The following is a 21371-nucleotide window of genomic DNA, read 5'->3' as shown; positions in this document are numbered from 1 at the left end:
CTGTAATACTCATTTTTAAATAAATATCTTCTCTTCAAATGTTTAATATTCATTCGTCGACATGCGTCTCTTAGTAGTTGGCGAGCCCAGCAGAGCAATGCTGGTTTCACTGGTTTCCACTGAATGCATTCTGTGATAGAAATCCTGGGCAAAGCAGGTCAGAATGCCTTCAGAGCAAAAAGATTAAAGTGAAGTAAACCTACAGCCTTTATGTAAACCAGGTGACATCATGAAGCCTTAAGGGATAGATCGGTGTCCTCTTTCATAAAGCAGGTTAAGTGAAAACCCTGGTTGATGAGATACAGATTATCTCATCAACCACAAGGGCTTCTTGAATTATTTCAAAAAGTTTAATATACAGAAAACAGTATATTTGTTACTAGTGTATTGGTTGATGATAGAACACAGGAAAAATAAATAATTGACACATATCAAAGCTGTTTTCTACTATAACATAATAGCACAATACAGAGTCTTTGTTGACAATACAGTCCAAAAGGGTTTTTTCTTAGAATACATCATTTACTTGATTTCCTTTAATAACATGTCTCATAACTGCAGACATACAACATGATATTTTATGAATACTTGATGCTTTTGTAGTGGGGCACGCTGCTCAGAGAAGGGTTTTGAACGCAGCTCTCTTGTCGGCTCCTCCCCCAATCAGTGCCGATATATAAAGCATGATGTCATGGCCTCATCCCCTTTCCATCCCTGTCCTGGCCCTGTGATAGCTCGCGGTGAGTTTAGATATTCATTTATTGTAAGTAGTCTAAATCTTTGCAGCTTTTCCCTTTTGCTCTTTTTTATTTCATTTGTAGGTACACCTGCTGCTGTTTTACCACGTCCATTTCACCTGTTTTACTACACTTGTTTTGTTCTCCCTGTTTTGTTTTGCCCGTCTGCTGTTTGCGGAAGTCCTACTAACGTTGGACCATCAAAGGCCATCGTGTCTGGGTTCATAATATTATCAGTATGCACACAGGGCTCCTACCTGCGTCTGAATAAAGCCGCTTCCAGCGCTCCATCAGGCGGACCAGCAGCCAGTTGAATTCAGCAATGGCAGGCCGGCAGTAATACGTGGCGAAGCTTCTCAACACCGATTAGCTTTTCACATCTTGGCGCTGCCCAGTAGAAAATGTGCTTTTTTGCAACTATTAGTTAGTCGGTGCTTTGACTTTACATGTAACCTACTCGTATGAATTATTCGCAACTCTTTTGGTGTGAACGCACCATTAGGCCCCGTCACATTCTCATCATTTTACTGGTAATATGTGGGGGCACTGCAAGAAAAAGGTTGTGAAATTAGTCTTACAAAGATTTGACATGTTAAGAGATCCGAAATGTTTATTTAGCATGAACAGCAATCACTCATGTTTTCGACAGGCCTTTTCTATTATATTCCACTGATGATGTGGTGTTGTCACTGGTGATGTAAGTGGTTACTGCGAGAGAGGAGGATCCTTTTGACAGATGTCTCACTACCATTTTTCAAACATAAAATGGTGCAGTTTGTCTCTTTGCTTTGTGAACAACGCTGCCCGTCTCTTCCAACTACACATTGCTGTTTAAGTTTAATGTCTTGTCAGACCAAAGCATAACTCCTTTAGGCTGCAAGATTATTTTTGGGATGACACCATCATTGGATTCTTGCTCTTCTTTCAGCATAATTTACAAATTTATCATTTCAATTTTGTGCTTTTTTCTGTTAACACACTCTTTGTGTCTCCCTTCTTTTTGTCATAGCAGTGCGGCCCAATTCGAGAGACAGACAAACAAATACACACACACACACACACACACACACAGAGCATCTGTTAATAATAACACTGATCTTTACTTGCTAGCACATTGACTGAGGAGATGGAGCTTGGCGGTCCAGAGACAAACAGCTGGTATGTTCACAAAGGCGCTGGATAAAAAAAGTGCCATTTGCACAAAGACATAGATGGCTGTTCGTGTAATACAGTCAAACATTGCTGCCATTTGAGATGAGCTGACTTCATCAGGGGCCCCTTACAGAGGTCCGTGGACAAGCAAGATGGATGTGTAAAGGACGTGAACATATTGGCAACAGCAACTTGTGACTCCATAGAACCAGAGCCAAGTCACGTGTGAAGAACTTGAGAACAGATGGAGGCAAAATAACATACCAGAGGACTAAGAAGGCACATCAGCAACCGAGGGGAGTTATGTATACTGTTTTTTGTTTTTACTTTGACATTCGTATGTCACCAATACATAGACAAAAGGCAGATATGCCTATTTGTGAGCGTCTCAGTGCACTGTAATATGTGTAAACAAACAGAAACCATGAATGTATGAGTCACAGTTTGTTTTTCTTTTCTCTGCAGTTAATGTAATGTCGATCATAAAAAAAAAACAGCCAAGAGGGAATTCCTGCACCCTGCTCTTAAAACAACTGTGTGTCTTCACCCAACATAGTTAAGCAACAGCCCTCAGAACAGCAGGAGGGAACTTTAAAGGTCTGGCATGTTTACAAAGAGTCCCTGTTTCCCCTCCAGTGTTGACTTCCTCATACACACTACCCACAAACAAAGGAGGGGTGAGAGAGGAGTGGTTTACGGTCTATATCTAACTTCCTGTGGCACCTCATCACACATCTTTCTTCCTTTCTTCTATTTCATTTAGGATTCTATTTCAATTCCAAAGCTTTCTCTGTCTCTTTCTCTCTCTCACACACACACACGCCGCAGATTTTCCTCCATCAACACTGTCTCACGTTTCACCTTTCCTTTCACACCCCGGAACGCAACGACCAATGGAAAAGGAAAACATTTCAATACAGGTCGTATCTTTAACAGAACTGAGTCCCAACAAGCACTAATACCGAAGGGGATGAGGATGAGTTTAAGTCAACAATGTAATCTTATCAGGTTACCTTGATCCTCGGGCACGCTGGATATCACACTGGAGATGTGTAGATAATACTGTAGTTTATAAAGCAGTTGGTCTACACTTGTGCATTAACTCAGGCTGCACTAGCTCCATATTTAGACCGACTAAATTAACTACATGTGTGTTTTAATCTGTATAATCAAATGAAATAATAATAATTTCACTGCTGATTGCAATTTAAGCGGAAAGCCTACCCAGATGTTTTTAGGGTCATTAAAATACAGACTGAAGGGGACGGCTTCAGAATGATTCAGTTTGAAAACAAACACAGGTTGTTGGTGAGAGAGGAAGAATGTGTGGAGGACAAAGAGAGGAAGATCAAGACGGTGGTCTCTGATGAGATAAGGGCCACAATTATTTACTATGTTGTAAACAACATTGAGAGATTGGGAATTTGCTTTTTGTTTCAAATCTTTATTTTGCACAAGTAAATAACTATAGGATGTGGAAAATAAAGGATATTGATGGATGGTTTTCTGATTCATCCTTGTTACATTTACAGTCAATAAAGTGAACAAGTGTTATTCCTCTTCTATTATGAAATAGGGATTTATGTGAAAAGTCATGAGAACCTTAAAGATAAAAGTTGAGGATTTATGTGATGCTCCCTCTTGTTAGTCTTATTTTTAAGTATGTGTGTCAGAAGGTTTCCTTTCTGAGGCAGAATAATTGCAAGTGTTATGGTTAAACAAGCTTATTTTGAGATATGTATGAAGTGTTTTGTTGGTTTGAGTGAGTTTGGAAATTAAGTGTTTGACCAGGATGCATGCAAGAGGATGTCAAGCGTAGATGGCAAACTTAAAATGTATTTGACAACGGTGTGAAGAGAATACCTTTTGACTTTTTATTGTAGTTCAATTCAAAGGTCCTCAACGTGTGCATTAAGGCTCTAAAGCAGGGCTGTCAAACTCATTTTCACTTGGGGCCACATCAGCATGATGGTTACCCTCAAAGGGCCGGTTGTGACTGTAACACTGTATAAAGTATTCCCTAAAATATTGTTAAATAACTGTATTTGCATTTGATTATTGTTTACTCCAGTGTAAAAATATTCTACATGCATTTATATAAATATCAAAATATAAGTAAGTACATTTCTCTGTTATTACAACATAAATTCATTTAATTTAGGGTTAAGAAAAACACATTAAGGTATCAAAGATCAAACTTAAATATAAAAATAAAGACAAAGATCATACACATGTTATTACATTAACTTTGTTCAAAGCTTTTTTGTCACAGTTGAGAACAACATAACTCACAACAAATAATTGTGAGCTGCTAAGATGGGGGCACACCTGTTCACGTACCTGTATGTGAACAGGTGTGCCCCATACCATAGGTATGTGACCAGGTGTGCCCCATACCATAGGTATGTGACCAGGTGTGCCCCATACCATAGGTATGTGAACAGGTGTGCCCCATACCATAGGTATTTGAACAGGTGTGCCCCACATAGGTATGTGAACAGGCCTGTCCCACATAGGTATGTGAACAAGTGTGTCTCACATATGTATGTGAACAGGTGTGCACCATACCAAAGGTATTTGAACAGGTGTGCCCCATAGTATAGGTATGTGAACAGGTGTGCCCCATACTATAGGTATGTGAACAGGTGTGACCCATACCATTTATGGTATGGGACACACCTGTAGCATGCTAGGAAGTTTGCTTTCTCGCGGTAGGATGTCGTTCATTCGCGGTCACAAAATCAACCTGCATTACGGGAGTTGTAGTATATGGTCACTGTACACTTTAAAGCAGCGTAGACTTTAATTTTATGACAATCAAGCTGTTGCAGGCCACGTAAAATGACGCGGCGGGCCAGATTCACGGGCCTTGAGTTTGATGAGTTAGATGTTACATCTTTTCCCAAAGCAAATGATACAACATTGATGGCAATTCAAATGGGGCTCCTCATACCAGAATTATTCTTGCATTTTAAGGCAGAGGAAAGACATGTTCTGACATTAATCGTGGTTTTTTCTACACCCTGGTCCTGCCCGACACCTGCTGCTATTATCATTATTATAATTATCAGTTGCATTGGCAGTACCATTGCCAATACTTTTATTGTCATTGTTATTTTACTATATCCTCTGTTGCTGTTCTCTTTGTTAGATGTAACTTTTTCATCATTCCTCATTATATGAATCATTTCTGTCATATGCTTCAAATGTGTTAAGTTGGTTGGTGTACACATGACATCTATTGCTTCAGTCCATCCTGATGGAGGATTGTAGAGGATGTAAGGCGTCTGGGGCTCAGTTGTTAGCATGCCCCTCTTTCAATCAGAATTTGTCATTTTGGATTTTGGTCTATACAAAATAAACTGAATTGAATAATTCTGTCAGATCTTTAGTAAAGATGAAAAAGTAGAGCATTTATAGCCAAAGATCCATTTTACTTCATTTGCTGCTCACCAGCTAGACAGGAATTCCTTTCGCAGGACATATTTGATTAAAATAGTTCAAAGGCCAATAAATACGCGCATCCTCATACACTCACACAAATGCTATGCACACACATTCACTCAGCTTAGCACATCCCAGCAGAGTAGCAGCAACACACGGGAACAGAGATTAGCTGACAAGTTCCTGATAAAACATGCTTCATAGCACATCAGCACTGTCCTTTGAACAAAGTCTATTTATCAGAATAAAAAACTTCACCAGTATTAGTTGTCTATGTCTTCATCTAATTTTAAAGTTATATCCCTCTTGTAAAAAACACAATCACAAAAAAAGTTACCAAAGTCAATTGATACAGGAATCCATGAGATTGCAAAAACAAAGCTTGCAACTTCAAAAATATTGCAGTTGGCAGGAGCTTGTGCACAGCAAACACAGACTACAGAAACACTATTGACATTGCAGTTCAGTTTTTGCTGTACTTGTGCAGGATGGAGACAACAGACTAAAGAAATGTGGATATCATTACATTCTCCATGTTGTCATACCTTCTTGTTGCGATTCCACAACCCCAAACTGTCAGTACTCCCTGGCCTCCTTAAGTTCCATCTGAAACACTTGTTCAGGGGGATTGTCCGAACAGTCCAGCCCATTATTGGGCGGCCGTACTGAATGAAACCGACTCCAGTCCCCCTTACACAGGATCCATGGCAGTATATCCACCTTGTAATGCAGCTCTGGAGAGAACTCTGTACTGATCAGATTTGGCGCTCCTGCTCCTTTTCCTCGCATTATCAGTCTCATGTGATCGTCGTAGCAGCAGTGCTGCGCTGCCAATGTTGTGCTGTCATATGACAGCATTGAGCGGATGCAGAATCTGGCTGAAGGTTTGTAGATCTCCAGGCGTTCTTTGGGTCCGCTCGCATCCATCCAGCGATAGGTCTTGCGATGTTTTACGTCCTGGATGTTGACGGCACTGTAAACGGCCTCAGAGGGGTAGGAGCAGGGGCAGCTGGGCAGCTCTGTGAGCACCTGGTGCACGTACTTCTGCAGGAAGTCATTCTTGCAGCTAAGCCACTTCTCACAGCTGTCTACATCTAGATTGAGGGGATTGAAAAAAGTTTGAATTTTTTTACAGAAAGTCCTTACATTCTATATAGTGGTGAATTAAATTAGTGTAATTTATTGTCAGAAATGGAATATAGTAGTCAAAACAATGTTTTAATGAGTGTAAAATTACTTCCATTAGCTTAGAAAAAGGCATTCTATCGACATAGATTGATCATCGTCTGGTTATTATACTATATTTATATTTATTATGTATTTATTATTGTGGGTTTGAGAAGTAATCACGGCCAGTAATAACACACATAACAAAACAAATGGAACATTCCAATGATGAAATTTATCAAATTACACCTCAAGATGTGCTTACTAATTATAAAATTCAGAAGCAAAAACATACTTGACAAAGTTAAACACGTCATAAACTCCAGCTTATTCAACTTTCAATTTAACGTTTCTTTTTTTTTTTTTAAATGCTCTCACCGAGATGTTTGTATGATTAGTTTGATGAATACTTTCATGTTCAGTGATTCAGATGTATGTATGTTGGTGTTACTTAGGCTGTCTCTATTGTAGACTGTACAAACTACTGGACAACTGTTCTGTTCATTAAGGGCTCGAGCACCGACCAACAAAGGTCTTCTTGAAAATATAACATTTATTATTATTCTGTAAATTAATTGGCTTTTTATATTTTTATCATCCTCAAAAGTCACACTCCTCACCCCGTATGTCTGATGGACTTGAAATTCGACGACAAAAATGTGCAGCATATGTTCACATTGCATCCTGTAATATATCCTCCCATTTTCATTCAATTCAACTATGACTGGCTGCTACACTAAATCGGCCATTTTATGCATTTCTTTGTAATTTATTCCTCATTTTCAGGCTTGGTATTTTAACAAATCGATTGACCTTTATGATGAAAGGTTTTGAAAATGAGGAATTCTTTAGTAAATGTAAGGTTGAGAGGTAACGTCAGATTCTCCTCCTGCCTCCACCCCTGGACCTTGCATCCTGGACCCTGCCTTCTGCCATGGCCCTGATGATGCCCCTCCTCTCTACCTCTTTCTGCTGACATGGATCGTGGTTATCTGGATCGTGGTCCATGCCTACTACTCAATATTTGAATAATTTCTGTCATATTCATGTAATGTTTGGTATCTCTGTTACATTGTTCATTCTGTACACATGACATGTTTTGCTTCTGTCCATCTGGGGAGAGGGATCTTCCTCTGTGGCTCTGTTTTTTGGGGAGTTTTTCCTGATCTGATGTGAGGTCCGAGGACAGGGATGTCGTATGTGTACAGATAAGTTAATGTGTAAATCCCTCTGAGGATAATTTGTCATAACTTGTAATTTGTGATTGTGGACTATACAACATACGATGAATTGGATTGTTTTCCACCTGTCCTATTTGCAAATGAGTGAAAAGAAAAATCTCATGTTCTCTGGCAGAGGCTCAGCAGCAGAGCAATACAAGGAATAGTAAAACGTAATTGAAACCCAGGCCGAGGTGTCTTTGATAGATGCACAACAGCAGCTCTCAACATGCTAGAAAGGGAGATTTTTAAATATAAAAAAATATTGTGTGTTAGCCACCACTAAATGGAACATAACTACCCATTAAAACACCGTGCGACCTTATGCCTATTGTGTGGATGCATAGAAAAAAATACATAATACACCCACATTCTCTATAGCAGTATTTCTCAAACTGTGCCCCTCTAGTGGGACGCAGAGGTATTACAGGTGAGGCTCAAGGGGAAATGCAGAATATTGCAAGACCTTTATTGAGAACTTCACACGTTAAAAAAGTACAAAGTATAGGGACATAAAAGTATAATTAATATTAAATGGCAAAATGCCTGTACCTTTGTGTAAATGATTACATTGCTAACAGATTACGCGATGGCCAAGATTCTTGCAACATTCTACCTCTGTGAGATCAGCTTTTCTGCCGTTGTATCTCTCATCAGAATACAGATGTAAGCTCAACATGGAGCATGAGTTGAGATGGCCATATCACATCGACAACCCTGGTTTAAAAAGATTTGTAGAGGAAAGCAGCTCACTGCAGCCACTAATACGGATACAACGTGATGGCTCACATATCTGCACTCATTTTGCTTTGTTTTGCACAGGTTGCACATTATTATTGTTTCAAAAAGTTATGCAGTGTAAAACAATAAGCTATTGTTTTGCCAAATATTTCCATTGTTCCAACAAAGTGATTGCACATGGTATTAATTTTTGTCTGATGGACAAAATGGAAATATTCTTTATTCTATTATTTAAAAAAGCATGAATCTCACAAAAAAGTTATTTCCATAAAGTTTACCATTTTATTACAAATTTGTTGGGGCATGAACATTTCTCTCAAAAAAGTTTGAGAACCACTATACGTACTTGTGTCCAAGGATTCTGCACTGCTGGTCGTCTGGATGGGTGTGAGGTCAGTCACTGGTGTCGCAGTGTCTATATGACAGAGGGTGAAATACTTGTCTTAAGGTGCTTAACACATGGCACACTGATGGCATTTGAGATACACTTTAATGAACTAATGGGTAACACTTTATAATAAGTACACACAAAATGAACACTCATTAGTAACTCATTAGTGTGCAATTCAAAAACAGTTATAAATGTTTAATTCTTGATTAATAAGCTTTGGTTATTATACTTTGTAAATGATGAATTCCCCATTTGTAAATGAAGTTTTCAAGACTTATATATGATTAATAAGATCATTTATAAAGTGTTAGTAAATGATAAAAAAAAAAACAATGCTGCAGTTATGATTAATCAGGTAGTTACTACTCATTAGTTAAGTATTAGTTAAGTATTTTGTGTGACCCCATCTAAAGTTCGGACTATGCTTTACAAAGCATTAATAAAGGACATTGAAAGGCCAGCAGTGCCTCAAAGCTAACCAAAGTCTCAGTTATCTCGTCAACGGAAAAGAGAAATAAACACAACACAAAGTGATAAAGTATATTAATATGATGGAGATGGGGCTGATGCCCATCAGTGTTCCATATATTGTTGGCACATATTATTTATAATGCTAGCTATGGCTAGCTCCCACCTAAAAATGACTTAACACTTCAGTGTCTGTTTATAATGTTGAGCATGTCTGTTGTTGTAGGATTTATCTTCTGTGGATTTATTTTTTAAATTGAATGTTTCTAACCAAATTGCATTGTGTGTATCCTTGCGGTTTAATAAATGTGTAGAATATACTTCCTATCAATACTTTTGCAAAGCTCATTGAAGATATTTAATTTCCTTGTGCCTAAGCCTCGGCAAAATATGGGTTTAGAATTTTTTAGGATGTTTTTAAACAAAAATGTGTTAAACAAGTAGCAAACTCCTGTGTGTGTGTTCACACAGAACTATTAATATAGTGTGATTACAAATAAAGTCAATGCAAAAAAGCAAATAGATGGGTAGCCAGCTTTAAGTGATAACATAGCACTTATCCATCCAAACTCCATTTAGAAAACCAGAACATACAAAGTTGTTCGCTTATTGTCTGGACAGCATGATGTTATGAACACAGACAAGACAGTGTTTTATTTTCTGACATATGTGGGACTTTCACGGCGGAAACAGTGGTTATTTCAGCTGTGGTTGATGAAAACATGGTATCTAACCCCCGTCCTCTGGCCTGAATAAACACAAATGATCCCTCAGTGAAACTTGTGCAGGGCCAAAATTTGCTGCGTGTTTGTAGTGAGCACACACATTCGAGAAATAACTCCTAAATGCATAGGTTGTGTGCAACGTTAGCAAGGGTCGAAGAGAGAGAGAGACCGCGTGTGTGACGGTAAGTAGGACGTGAAGTTAGCAGTAACACCATACTGTGGTTGTTGACGTAGGGTCGGCCCCAAAGTCATAGCGACAACTTTGGCCCAGGTTTGCTTCCGCAGATGCATCGTCTAACATCCATGTTTATGGTAGTCGTCTTCATTGACCAAAGTGTCATCTTGGATCTGCCTCTTGCATGGTTGAAGTCTTACTGACACATTATTTGTTTATTATGTACGTTGATCATACGTAAAAAGACAGCTGATCATTCTCAACATATTTTAAATTAGAGGCTTGCTTCTCTGCAGCTGTTGCTCATCTCAAAATTGTATTTATCTCATCTCCTCATATCTGCAAATATTAGAGAGATGATTTTCCAGGTGATTGATGACTAAGTTCAAAACAGTTTAATGCTACTTTTGCTATTAAATACAATCATAAAAAGTGGTTAGTTGCTCCAAAAGAGTTTCTACTTCTTACTCGCACAGTTTTCCAGGTCACACAAGCGCGACTCCGTGGCTGTGCACGCATAGCCACAGGAACGGGTGCGTTTCTGGGTGCCGTGGCCACAGGTGACGCTGCAGGGATCCCAGTCACTCCACTCCTCCTCGTACTCTGGAAGCACAGAGAGAAAGGATGGATACAAGCCAGACAGCGCAGAGGGAAAAGAAACGTAAAACTATGGAATAATATATTGAGAGCGGCCTTTGAAGTTAGGTAGTGAATTCCTTGCCCAGCTGGTGTATGAGCGTTATGTAATTAAGGAGCAGCTTAAAAGAGCAGAGTAACGACAGTGTGGGACCTCTGAGACATGCTCCTCTTTATTTAAACAAGGCCTGCAAGGGGGGAAGAGTAAGGGAGAACTTCAAAAGGCGGATTACATCTGTATGCTAATACATGCATACATGTATGCCACAACATTCTCACTTTCGGATTGGTAGAAAGAGTTTAGCGCCAACAATACAGAAACAACTTGATCTTAATGCTGAAGCTGAATTTATTTGTCTACTTTCCCTTTCCAAAATGTTGTTCTTTCTGCAATAAGACACGTCAAAATGAACCATTAGATGATATGCTGATAAGAAAATGCAATGCAAGCCTTCGCCATGTGTACAGAATAAACAACATAATGCAATTTTGTGTGTGTGTGTGTGTGTGTGTGTGTGTGTGTCTCATCAGGCTGCAATATGCTAGTCAGACAGTTGCAAGCTCAGTCCCCTGGAGGTTCACACAGCCTGCAGAGTGGAATGTCACAGAGGTCATCAGGCTGAACAACAGTGACTTCACTCCCTGTTTAACATCCCGGTCCATATATAGGAGGATGATTTAACGTCATGTTACTGACTAGCCTCGCTTTCACTGCAGCCAGAGAGCTCATCTGTGAGCATGTTTACAGATGTAAAAATGTAAAGATCTCCAGATGTAAAAATCACAGAGTAATGTTTTCTATGGTGTTCCTCAAGGTCTTGGTGTCTTAAAGAGGTCATTTGAATGTATTTTTTTCATAATTTTTAACAATTCAGCAAAGTGGCAAAAACCCTCCTCAAATGGCTACTTGAGGCTTCAAAAGTGAGTCAATTATCACAGAGCTTAATGTTCCAAATGCAGGAAAAAACGTGATTTCCAGCCTGATACAAAAACGGTTTTGGGCTCTTTAGCTAATAGGCGGGTGATTTTGTTATTCTGAGGATAATAACAACACCTACATCATAATGCTATTTGTTTATTTCAACTCAACCTTCAACACATGTGGCATGAAAACCTCACGATGAGATTATGGATTTTAGAGAAAAAAAAGGAGGCGAAGACGAAACAACCAGACTCAAAACATTAGCATGATATAGTAAATAGATAGGCTCCTTTCTCTCTCTATGTGTGTGTGTGTGTGCGCGTGTGCGTGCGTGCGTGTGTGTGTGTGTGTGTGTGTGTGTGTGTGTGTGTGTGTGTGTGTGTGCGTGTGTGTGTGTGTGTCCTCAGCTGAGACGTGGCCTGCTAAGTACAGAGCCGAGAGTCATCTTCAGTGTTTGACAAATATTAGCTAAACAATGTATTACAAAACACATTAAGACACATTGATAGCACATTAGACAACTGTTTCAGAAAACCCCAGTGGCAGCAACGTTCTGAAGTAATGGACGAGTACAGCACTTTTCTATTCTTCTGACCACCCAAAGCGCTTTAACACTACATGACAGCATTCCCCCGTTCATACTGTGATGGCATCAGGACTAACATTCACACACCGACACCGTAGGCTCAGCTACGGGAGACATTTGGGGTAAAGTGTCTTGCCCAAGGAGGCTGGAATCAAACCGCCAATCCTGATTGAACGACGACCCTGCTCACCACTGAGCCACAGTCACCCACAAAAAATGTGCAATGAATGCTATTCTAAATGAACAAATTATCAAATTAGATTCATTTACATTGCATTGCCATCTCTAAGATGCATTGCAAGCAGACTTAACAAGGTAAAAGTTATACATCAGCCTTTCAGACATTTTTTTATTACGACGTCAGAGACATTTCTGCACTATTATATGAGCAATACATATGTTTTTCCACATCATACATGGAGTGGCGATCTTTTCTCGGTATGGTAATCCATATTACCACTACTGTTACATTTGGCAATTAGCTTGACGCGTAAAGAGTCTTCAGAGACAGTAATTCCATTTGAAAAGGTTTACTCAACAAAAAATAGAGTTACAAGATTCATTTGGTGCTGAACTTGGTACAACGGTCAAAAAACTGTGTTGGTTATGACGTAGTCAGTAGCGTAACTAAAGGAGCCGTTTTAAATCACTAAACACATCTTATTAAGCCTAATATGGCTCTTACAATACACGTTATCCATGGTTTACATTTTTGGTTATCCTGTTGTGTCATTGTCCTGCTTTTGTGTGTAGCATAGTGAACGCTGCTTACTGCCCATAAGTGTAGAGTTCACCAGCGTAGAAGAAAAGAGAGTAAAGGTGTCAATAAATGAATAAGAAACATAACTCCCCATCTTGACATCAATATCATTAGAAGCTCTATTGATTCCCAACTACAAAGGTTATAATCATTTAGAAATAGGCATGATTAAATACTATTACAAAATGCAATCAAGTTTGCAAACTCATTTAACAATGCAATAATAATTAAGATCGATGTATATAATGGAATGTACCAGAGGCCACACAGATAATGTTAGCTGGCTTCTTCCCCATGGCTGGCAGCTCATTCCACTTGTGGAAAACCATGTTTACTGTACACAGCTTGTTTGTACTCCTTGGGAGCTTTAGATAGAAACTATTTTTTTAAAGTACATGTTAAAGTTTACAGTTGTAATGAACACTCTTGTTTACCAACCTTTCTTACTCCAACTTCTCCTTTGTTTGTCCTCACAAGTTCCTATACAAGCTCTTTTACATATGACTTGAGACCCTTTTTTTTCACATATTTATATTTGTGTATTAAATGGAACACAACTCTAAACATTGTTTGTCAGCATCAGCTTAAAAAGGAGGCGCTACCTGAATGTTTTCTTCTCTGCTCTTTGGTAATAAGTTACATTCATGTTTTGCACACTTGTGCTTGTCGCTAACCTCCGTGTCCAAATTCCCAGATTTAACTGCATTGCTGCAGCCAATTATTTCCTCAAATGAAAACATGTGATATTTCATGGAATGCTGCACGATGCAGCTGCAGGCTGTCGTGTAAGATCACTTAGATGCATGAAACAGTAGAGTAACATGAGGATGAGATTTAGATTAGCCTTACTACTAAATACCAATCCATTCAAATATTCCAGAATCAGCCCCAATACTGATCCGTAGGATTGGCATTGGACGTCTTAAATGATTGTAATGATTCCATTCTATTATCCCAACCGTTTATCCTCTCAAAGGTCACAGGGCGCTGGAGCCCAGCTGACATTGGGGAGAAAGCAGAGGTCACCTGACCAGGTTACCAATCTATCTCAGAACTCATATAGAGCGTATTCACGTGACGTCATCATCTCAATCGCGCCATCTTGGGGTCCACCTAGTTAGCCTTCTGCTATTAGAGGCAATGGATTTTGCGTACTGGAGACAAGTTTTTACACACAGGAAAGTTTCAAGGCGTACAAACAGGCATAAGCCTGCAGGCCTATGCCTGCAGACTTAGTTCAGACTTGCAGGCTTATGCCTGTTCACCCCAAAAGTGTAACGCTTGTTTTCCTAATTTTACTCACTCTACACTTTATGTGGTTAATTCGCTTTTCGCTTTTTCGCAACCAGTTGCAGCGGAAAGCCGGCGCAGCTTATGTCCCGTTACCCCTAGTTACCGTCATCACATAGCCCGCTCACGTTCCTGTAAAACAGTTTTCATTTCCGCTATCGACCATGGGAGATTAACACCTATTTGGGGTTGTTAGCGGGGTGACAGTGGCTCAGTGGTTAGCATGCCCGTCTTTCAATCAGAGGGTCGGTGCTTCAATCCCCGGCTCCGCTAGTCCATGTCGTTGTGTCCTTGAGCAAGACACTTAGCCCCCAATTGCTCCCCGTTGCTGTGTCTACAGTGTATTGAGCACCAATGTAAGTCGCTTTGGATAAAAGCGTCAGCTAAATGACATGTAATGTATTTCTGCGTTATGCTTGTTGTGTAAATACCACAAATAAAACAAATGTCGGAACATTAAGCGTCCCGTGTCTGGGTTCATACTATTCTCCGTAGTCACACAGCTGTCTCCGGCTCGGATGAAGCCGCTTCAGCGGTCCTTTGTTTGTCTGCCGTGCTAAGTGCTGTTTCCATGTAGTCAGTGTTTTATTTAACCCTGAAATGAATCACAGAGTAAAGGCAGACATAGCCAGACGGAGTTGGGCGATGTCTGCCTTAATGCCCGATGTCTGAACTAAAATTGTGTCTCCTTCAGGATTTAATGGTCATTTCTTAAGAAGAGCGGCATAAAACACAGCAAAACAATGCCGTGCATGGACCCCAACATGGCCGCCAAAGCTTGTCGTGGTTACGTGGGTGAATACGCTATATAGAGACAGACAACCATTCGTGCTCGATGATTGTCATGCTAAAATATTTAACATTAATTGAGGTACTGTCACAATTCATTGTGATCATTATCCAGCCTCATATTGTGTGAATCAAGGCTGAGAGCGTCCTTACCGTAGTTATCCTGTGCATCCCAATTTTTGTTCCAGTGAGCATCCCAGTCTGCCCCCACTCCACTGAGAATAGGATCCTCTGGGTCGTAGTTGTAGTCCTCAGACTGTTCCTCCACACTGGCTCTTTCCAGCCCGTTCTCCAGCTGCTCTGGATATTCCCAGAACAGTGGCCAGAATAGCTTCTTGTGGCTATTAGCCCATTCTGAGGATGACACGGACCAGTCGTTACGCTGACCCTCCTGGATCAGGTCCATCTCCACCTCCGTCTCAGTCTGTGTGTCGTCTATCACCTCGATGGACACCTATAAGAAACACTAGATACTTATAACGGATAACGGTATGCAGTTAATATATGCGGTGATTGACAGTGTCGAAATGACCTCAATTATGACTTGATGAAAGTTATTATTTTTCAGTACAAGGTAATATAGACCTATACTAGTAATATACTCATCAACTTGCTTAAATAGCTCGAAGGTGACTGCTGTGACATAACTGACAAATAACAATGCTGTTAGAGCAGCATTGCTCCCACAATGAGCAATGAGTTACTGCTCTGTAGAGCAGCTTTAGGTGCGAACAACTATCTTTTACTCTACCCCCAACAGCCCTGATTGTAACTCATTCATCACTTCATAGATTTCATTTACAATGTGTGTATCACATATTGCAGGAGCTAGAGTCGCAAACTGATTTATATTTTATAATTGTCTAATTGTCTACATTTGTTTACATTATTAAATGTATCAATTAAATAAACTATCATTTAAAAAAACGTTTCTACAAAGTTTTGTGTTATACATAACAACTTTACACGTTGGTACAAGCTCCCAGACATGATGAGGGGAGTGATGTCACTGCTCCGGGAGAAGGCTGTTTATTTACAGATCAGATTAAAAGTCTTCTCTACATTTATGAAAGAGAGTTATTGTGCAGTGGGGGAGGGGACTGAGAAAAATGAAAAATATAGTTGGAAAGATGATCTGATAGCAAGTTCACTTCTGATAAACTCTGTTTCAGCCAAAACCCAGATAGCCTACATCTCCAACAGCAATGTTTATAAAGACAAAGCCGCACTTGAGGACAGAGATTCCTAAGTGACGCTGAACATCCCTGCCCTTGCATTTTGGAGACTAAAAACATTCTCATCCTATAAATACAGTTTATTTGTAGATTTATCTTGGTGTTCTTATCACATTGCTGTGTTAACTATATGAAACATTTTCATTGCTAAATGCTTAGTTATGTAGGTTAAATTATGAATTGAAATAAAAGTAAATCATGAACCATTTTTGTGAGCCAACTCCACGAGGATTTAGTTTCACAGTCACACTTAAAAATGACCTTTTGACCTTTTATATTTGACTCTCATATGTTTTATATTATGACTTTTTCCCCATTGTTTGCTTTTTTTCCCTCAAACCATGTGTCTCAGAGTTCATCGACAAGTTGGAGCGCCCCACTGTTAAAGGTCCTGCATATGGTAACTTGAAACGGGGTCCTGATTCAAACCAGCTGTATTGAGCGAGAGGGAGATACATGCTGTTGAGAACAGAAACTGAAGAGAAAGTAATGGAGGACGACTCCCCACGTCCTGTGAGCACAGGTTTAATGTGGAACACCTGGAATTGATATAAACCCTTCAAGCTTTGAGAAGAGGAACCTAAACCTGCATCCAATGATACAATTTGTCCACAACATTTAGACTTTACCCCACATGCATATTGTCAAGTTCCTAGGTGTGTTGTTCAACTCTTGCCCAACTTGAAATGGCCCGGAACATGATCCCCAAAGGACTGCTAGTGTATTATGGGACTTGCAGTTTTTTTAGGCAAAGTGAGCTGATCTGATGAGGAACTGAAATGAACATAAAAATGGCAAAATTGGAGAGTTTCGTCTCAACACATATTGCCTACCTGGATGTTGGGGTTCTGTGAGCCCATGTCTGCATTGGCCAGCTCGGGGAAGTTCCTCAGGTCCAGAATGAAGAGTTCAGGATCTTCGTCAGGTTCACGTAAAGAGAGGACACCCTGGTGACGGTGCTGGGACCAGCTGTGTCTGGACCTGTGGAGAGACGAGCCGGAAGGAAGAATCTGCAACAAGTTCTCCTGCTGAAGCTCCTGGAGAGTCTGATGACTGTTGGCATGACCAGGCTCTGCGGTGACCTGAGAGGGGGAAAAGACAGTGACCACGCTGTCTACCATATAACATATGAGATTAAATTTTATGTGAAATAGAAAGAAATTGAGACATTTTCTAAATAATTTGGGAAGCTGTCGACCAATGTCATAATAATCATTTCCTTGTATTGTCTATTGGTCTACCAGCCATTTGGGCATAAAATATAGGGGGTTATGGTCTTTATTTAATACCGCGTTCACCGGGATGGTACTCAATTGGACCCACTCTCTCACTTTGTGACTAGAGTTGTAACATTGCTTGTTTGAAGGGAGATATTGAGGAGGATAAGAACGAAATGGTCTTTCCCATAATTGCTTGATGAATGGATCTCAACCTGTCATTGACTTAAAGTGTAAAAGCAAAGTACGGATACATAAAGATAAGATGGATTATGTTCTTATACAAGAAATATACATAGACCAATGTATTGTGGGATTGAATGAATACAACCCACAACTGGCTCACCCCATCGAGACACCAATGTTCTGGAAGACGTCACTTCATTCAAACTCTTAAATAAACTACAATGGATGCAGGAAATCGGCTGAAAGTTGTCAAATAAGACTCGTCACACAATCTCGCCAGAATAAATCAAACCCGCTTAACCAGGGTTGAATGACGGGATCTTGACCTACTTAGTACTGTGTACTGGTTCTTCTGTTTGCACATTTAAGACAAGTAAGGGAAAGGTTTTCCCCCGACTATTTTTCTGACCGCAAAGTAGTGACCGAGAGTTATTTAGCAGAGTGTGTACTGGTAGATCTATCAGTTGTTAGTCCATCACATCGTCCAAAACAGTTAAAGTCAGCAAGCTTTTACCGCCTCATGATGTTTCTGGGTGCCGAGTGGCGGCTGGAGGTCAGAGCATTAAGCTGTGTTGGGTTCAGAGTAGTGTGTGAGCAGGCAGCATGCAGTCAGTGGCAGTATAAAACATGCAATTAAAAGTGTGAATGTGCTGTAAGCTTACTGCAGCCGAACGCAAGATTGAGGACAGACACATAGATGCACACTCACTCACTGACACATGGACAGACACTTGGGAGCGGTTGCATTATTCCATTGGCAGAGATAGCAAGTCATTCAATTAAAAGACAATGAGAAGGCAGCTAAACAATTTGTAGTTATATTTTATAGATATTTTTCAAAATGGTGAGATTGTATTATCTTATGAAAGATATGAATATCACTTTTTTTGTATTCAGATATATCAGATCTTTTCCTTCTGCAGTTGCCCTTGCACACTCTGTGCTGTTGCATGCAGAATGTTTTCAATTAGGACAATGACATACTACTTTGTCACAAACTTTGACCCTCTTGCTCATATATTCGCTGTGCAAAAGGATTGTGGGTCAAAATAGCTAGAAAAGCTTGCTGGCATGTTTACTGCAAAATACAACTAGATGTAGTTAGACATTCTGGTATATTTGACATGCTATGTATATTGGGATTGTTGGGCTTCCTGCCCTTTACTGGACAGAACAGCTAGAGAGAGAGAGATGGGACAGAGCAGTAGAGAGAGGGGATGGCATGCAGAGATGATCAGAAATCATCCAGTTGCTAACATCTTGTCAATTTCCGGAAACTCTCAGTTTAACATTTCTGTATTATATCCTATTAACAGTTGACATCGCTTTATCATTTTTTTGTTATCTTGGTAAGTTGACTTACTTGGTACTACTGTAAATAAAAAAGCAAGCAAAGAAGTCCATGCTGTCAACAGCTGTTATCTTGCAACTCAGCCAATGGAGTGCACACTTGGCCTACTCACAAATGTTCTTTCACCTTTTCACCATGCTCTCTGCCAAGAGTCAGAACCTAGCCAGTCATTTGTTCATTCATAAGACTTGACTGGGAGTCTCTGTCTGAGCAAAAGGTTACTTCACCTGACGACATGCAGGCCGCCACTGCAGTTAATGCAAAATGTGTTTTAGCAGTCATTGACAACCACCAATACAGGAGGTCATTGCTCCAGAGTAGCAGTGTGCATTCGAGGCTAAAGAGGGTGCCCATGGCAGCAACTGCTCACATAACGCATGCAGCATGAAAGTGAAGCATCTTGATGCTTCACTTTCAAATGTGCCGACATGCTGTATAATTCACTTTATGCATTTGAGCAGACCTATCTGTCCTTCCCTCACTCAGACAGAAGTTGAGCATACAGGAAGTGATGTGAAACTATGTTATCTCCATAATGGAAAAGAAAACAGAACACTGTCCTTTAGTGTTTGAAAAGATAAAAGATAAAGTCCAAGGATGAGTCTACATATAATTGACAATGAAACAAGAACAAGGAAAAAAACAATTAAATGTATGAATGTTAAGTTTAGGGTAGTTCTAATATATTCCAAATCAAAAATGTAAATACTAAAATCACAATTAAAAACGTAACGTGTCAAAACGACATTTCAATTTGCAAAATACTTTCTCATCACGTTAAAGTATAGGCAACACTAACAAATACAGTCCAATCCAAATGTCCCCACTCGCTTGGCTGTCCTTTATTCATCTGCATGTATCTTACCGTGCAGGGAGGAGCACAAACCTCAAGAACCGGCGCGGTGGCGGTTCTGTCTCCGGCTGAAGTCCTCTGGAAGCGCGCGGGAAGTCCGCGGACTGACACCGACACCACGGCGAGGACCAGCAGCCACAGCCGGGGCATCTTTACCTTCATTAAGGCTGTGCTGGTCGAGACGCACGAGCCTCGGCCTGTATCACCAGATGTAAGAGTGCTCATACAACATCAGTGAGCACGGAGGAGAGATACGAATGAAAGTGCCACACACACACACACACACACACACACACACACACACACACACACACACACACGCACACACCGACGCACACACACACACACACACACACACACACACACACACACACACACACACACACACACACACACACGTGGATGTCGTCCGTGCGCGTTCAGCGCTGCCGCTCCGCGTCAAGTTGCTCCACTAACTGTAAAAAGCGCTGATATCCGCTTGCTGACGTTCGTAACGTGTTCATTTTATGTACATAAAGTTGACCATTAATGCGCCGAGCTGAAACATTTCTCAGTAGTCGACAGGAGCTTCCAGGGTCGCCATGTCCTCCTCTCTGCTGAGGTAACACCGAGTCCACGGTGCTCCGCTCGCAGGCCGGTTGCTCTGCTGCTCGGCTGCAGGAGCAACCCACCTCCGCCCGGATGACGCACCGGGGGGAGGCTACACTACTACTACTGCTACTACTACTACTATTATTATTAATACTACTATTAATAATAGTAATACTATATTACCATTAATACTGCTATTAATACTACTACTACCACTAGTAATACTACTAGTAGTAGTATTATTACTACTACTGACACTACTACTATTAATACTACTAGGACTATTATTATTATTATTATTATTAATAATAAAAATAATAATAATAATACTGCTACTAATATTATTAAGTAGTATTACTACTAATACAGCATGTAGTTTAATGTGGACAGAAGGAAATGATCCTGCATAATAACCTTCTGCTGTATCAATGAGTTTGTCTTTTATTCACCAACAATACTTCCAAGCACCATAGGCTAATTTATATTGATATTAACATTGATTATATTAATTGATGACATCCATAATTATAACATGTGTGTGTTACATCTCAGGTGAAAGGAGTGAGTATTATTTGGTGGCATCTAGTGTTCAGGTTGCGAATTTTACAGCTGAATCTGCTCGTTCTCTGCTTCGCCTCCCTTTGCTGTTTCTGGGGAAAGCCATTATATAAAGTAATTATTATCTCACTATAAACATCTGAAATGTCAATTAAATAAAATTCTTGAGTAAAGACA

The 21371-nt window shown here is 40.1% G+C and overlaps 1 protein-coding gene across 1 annotated transcript; it reads right to left on the bottom strand.

The window, feature by feature from the left end:
• Window positions 1-4835: 4835 nt before the first annotated feature.
• On the bottom strand, window positions 4836-20195 carry ism2a (isthmin 2a). The gene is made up of 6 exons (XM_068595454.1): window positions 20079-20195; window positions 17272-17520; window positions 15357-15657; window positions 10689-10823; window positions 8808-8876; window positions 4836-6427 (listed from the first exon to the last, which is right to left on the bottom strand). The coding sequence occupies exons 1-6, from the start codon at window positions 20193-20195 to the stop codon at window positions 5910-5912; spliced, it is 1389 nt and encodes a 462-aa protein (XP_068451555.1). The 3' UTR covers window positions 4836-5909.
• Window positions 20196-21371: the final 1176 nt, after the last annotated feature.

This window comes from Clinocottus analis, unplaced genomic scaffold (genome assembly GCF_023055335.1).
Source record: "Clinocottus analis isolate CAN_PGR_092001 unplaced genomic scaffold, fCliAna1.0.p SCAF_30, whole genome shotgun sequence".
NCBI classification, from domain to species: Eukaryota; Metazoa; Chordata; class Actinopteri; order Perciformes; family Cottidae; genus Clinocottus; species Clinocottus analis.
This window is presented reverse-complemented; position numbering and strand designations above follow the sequence as displayed.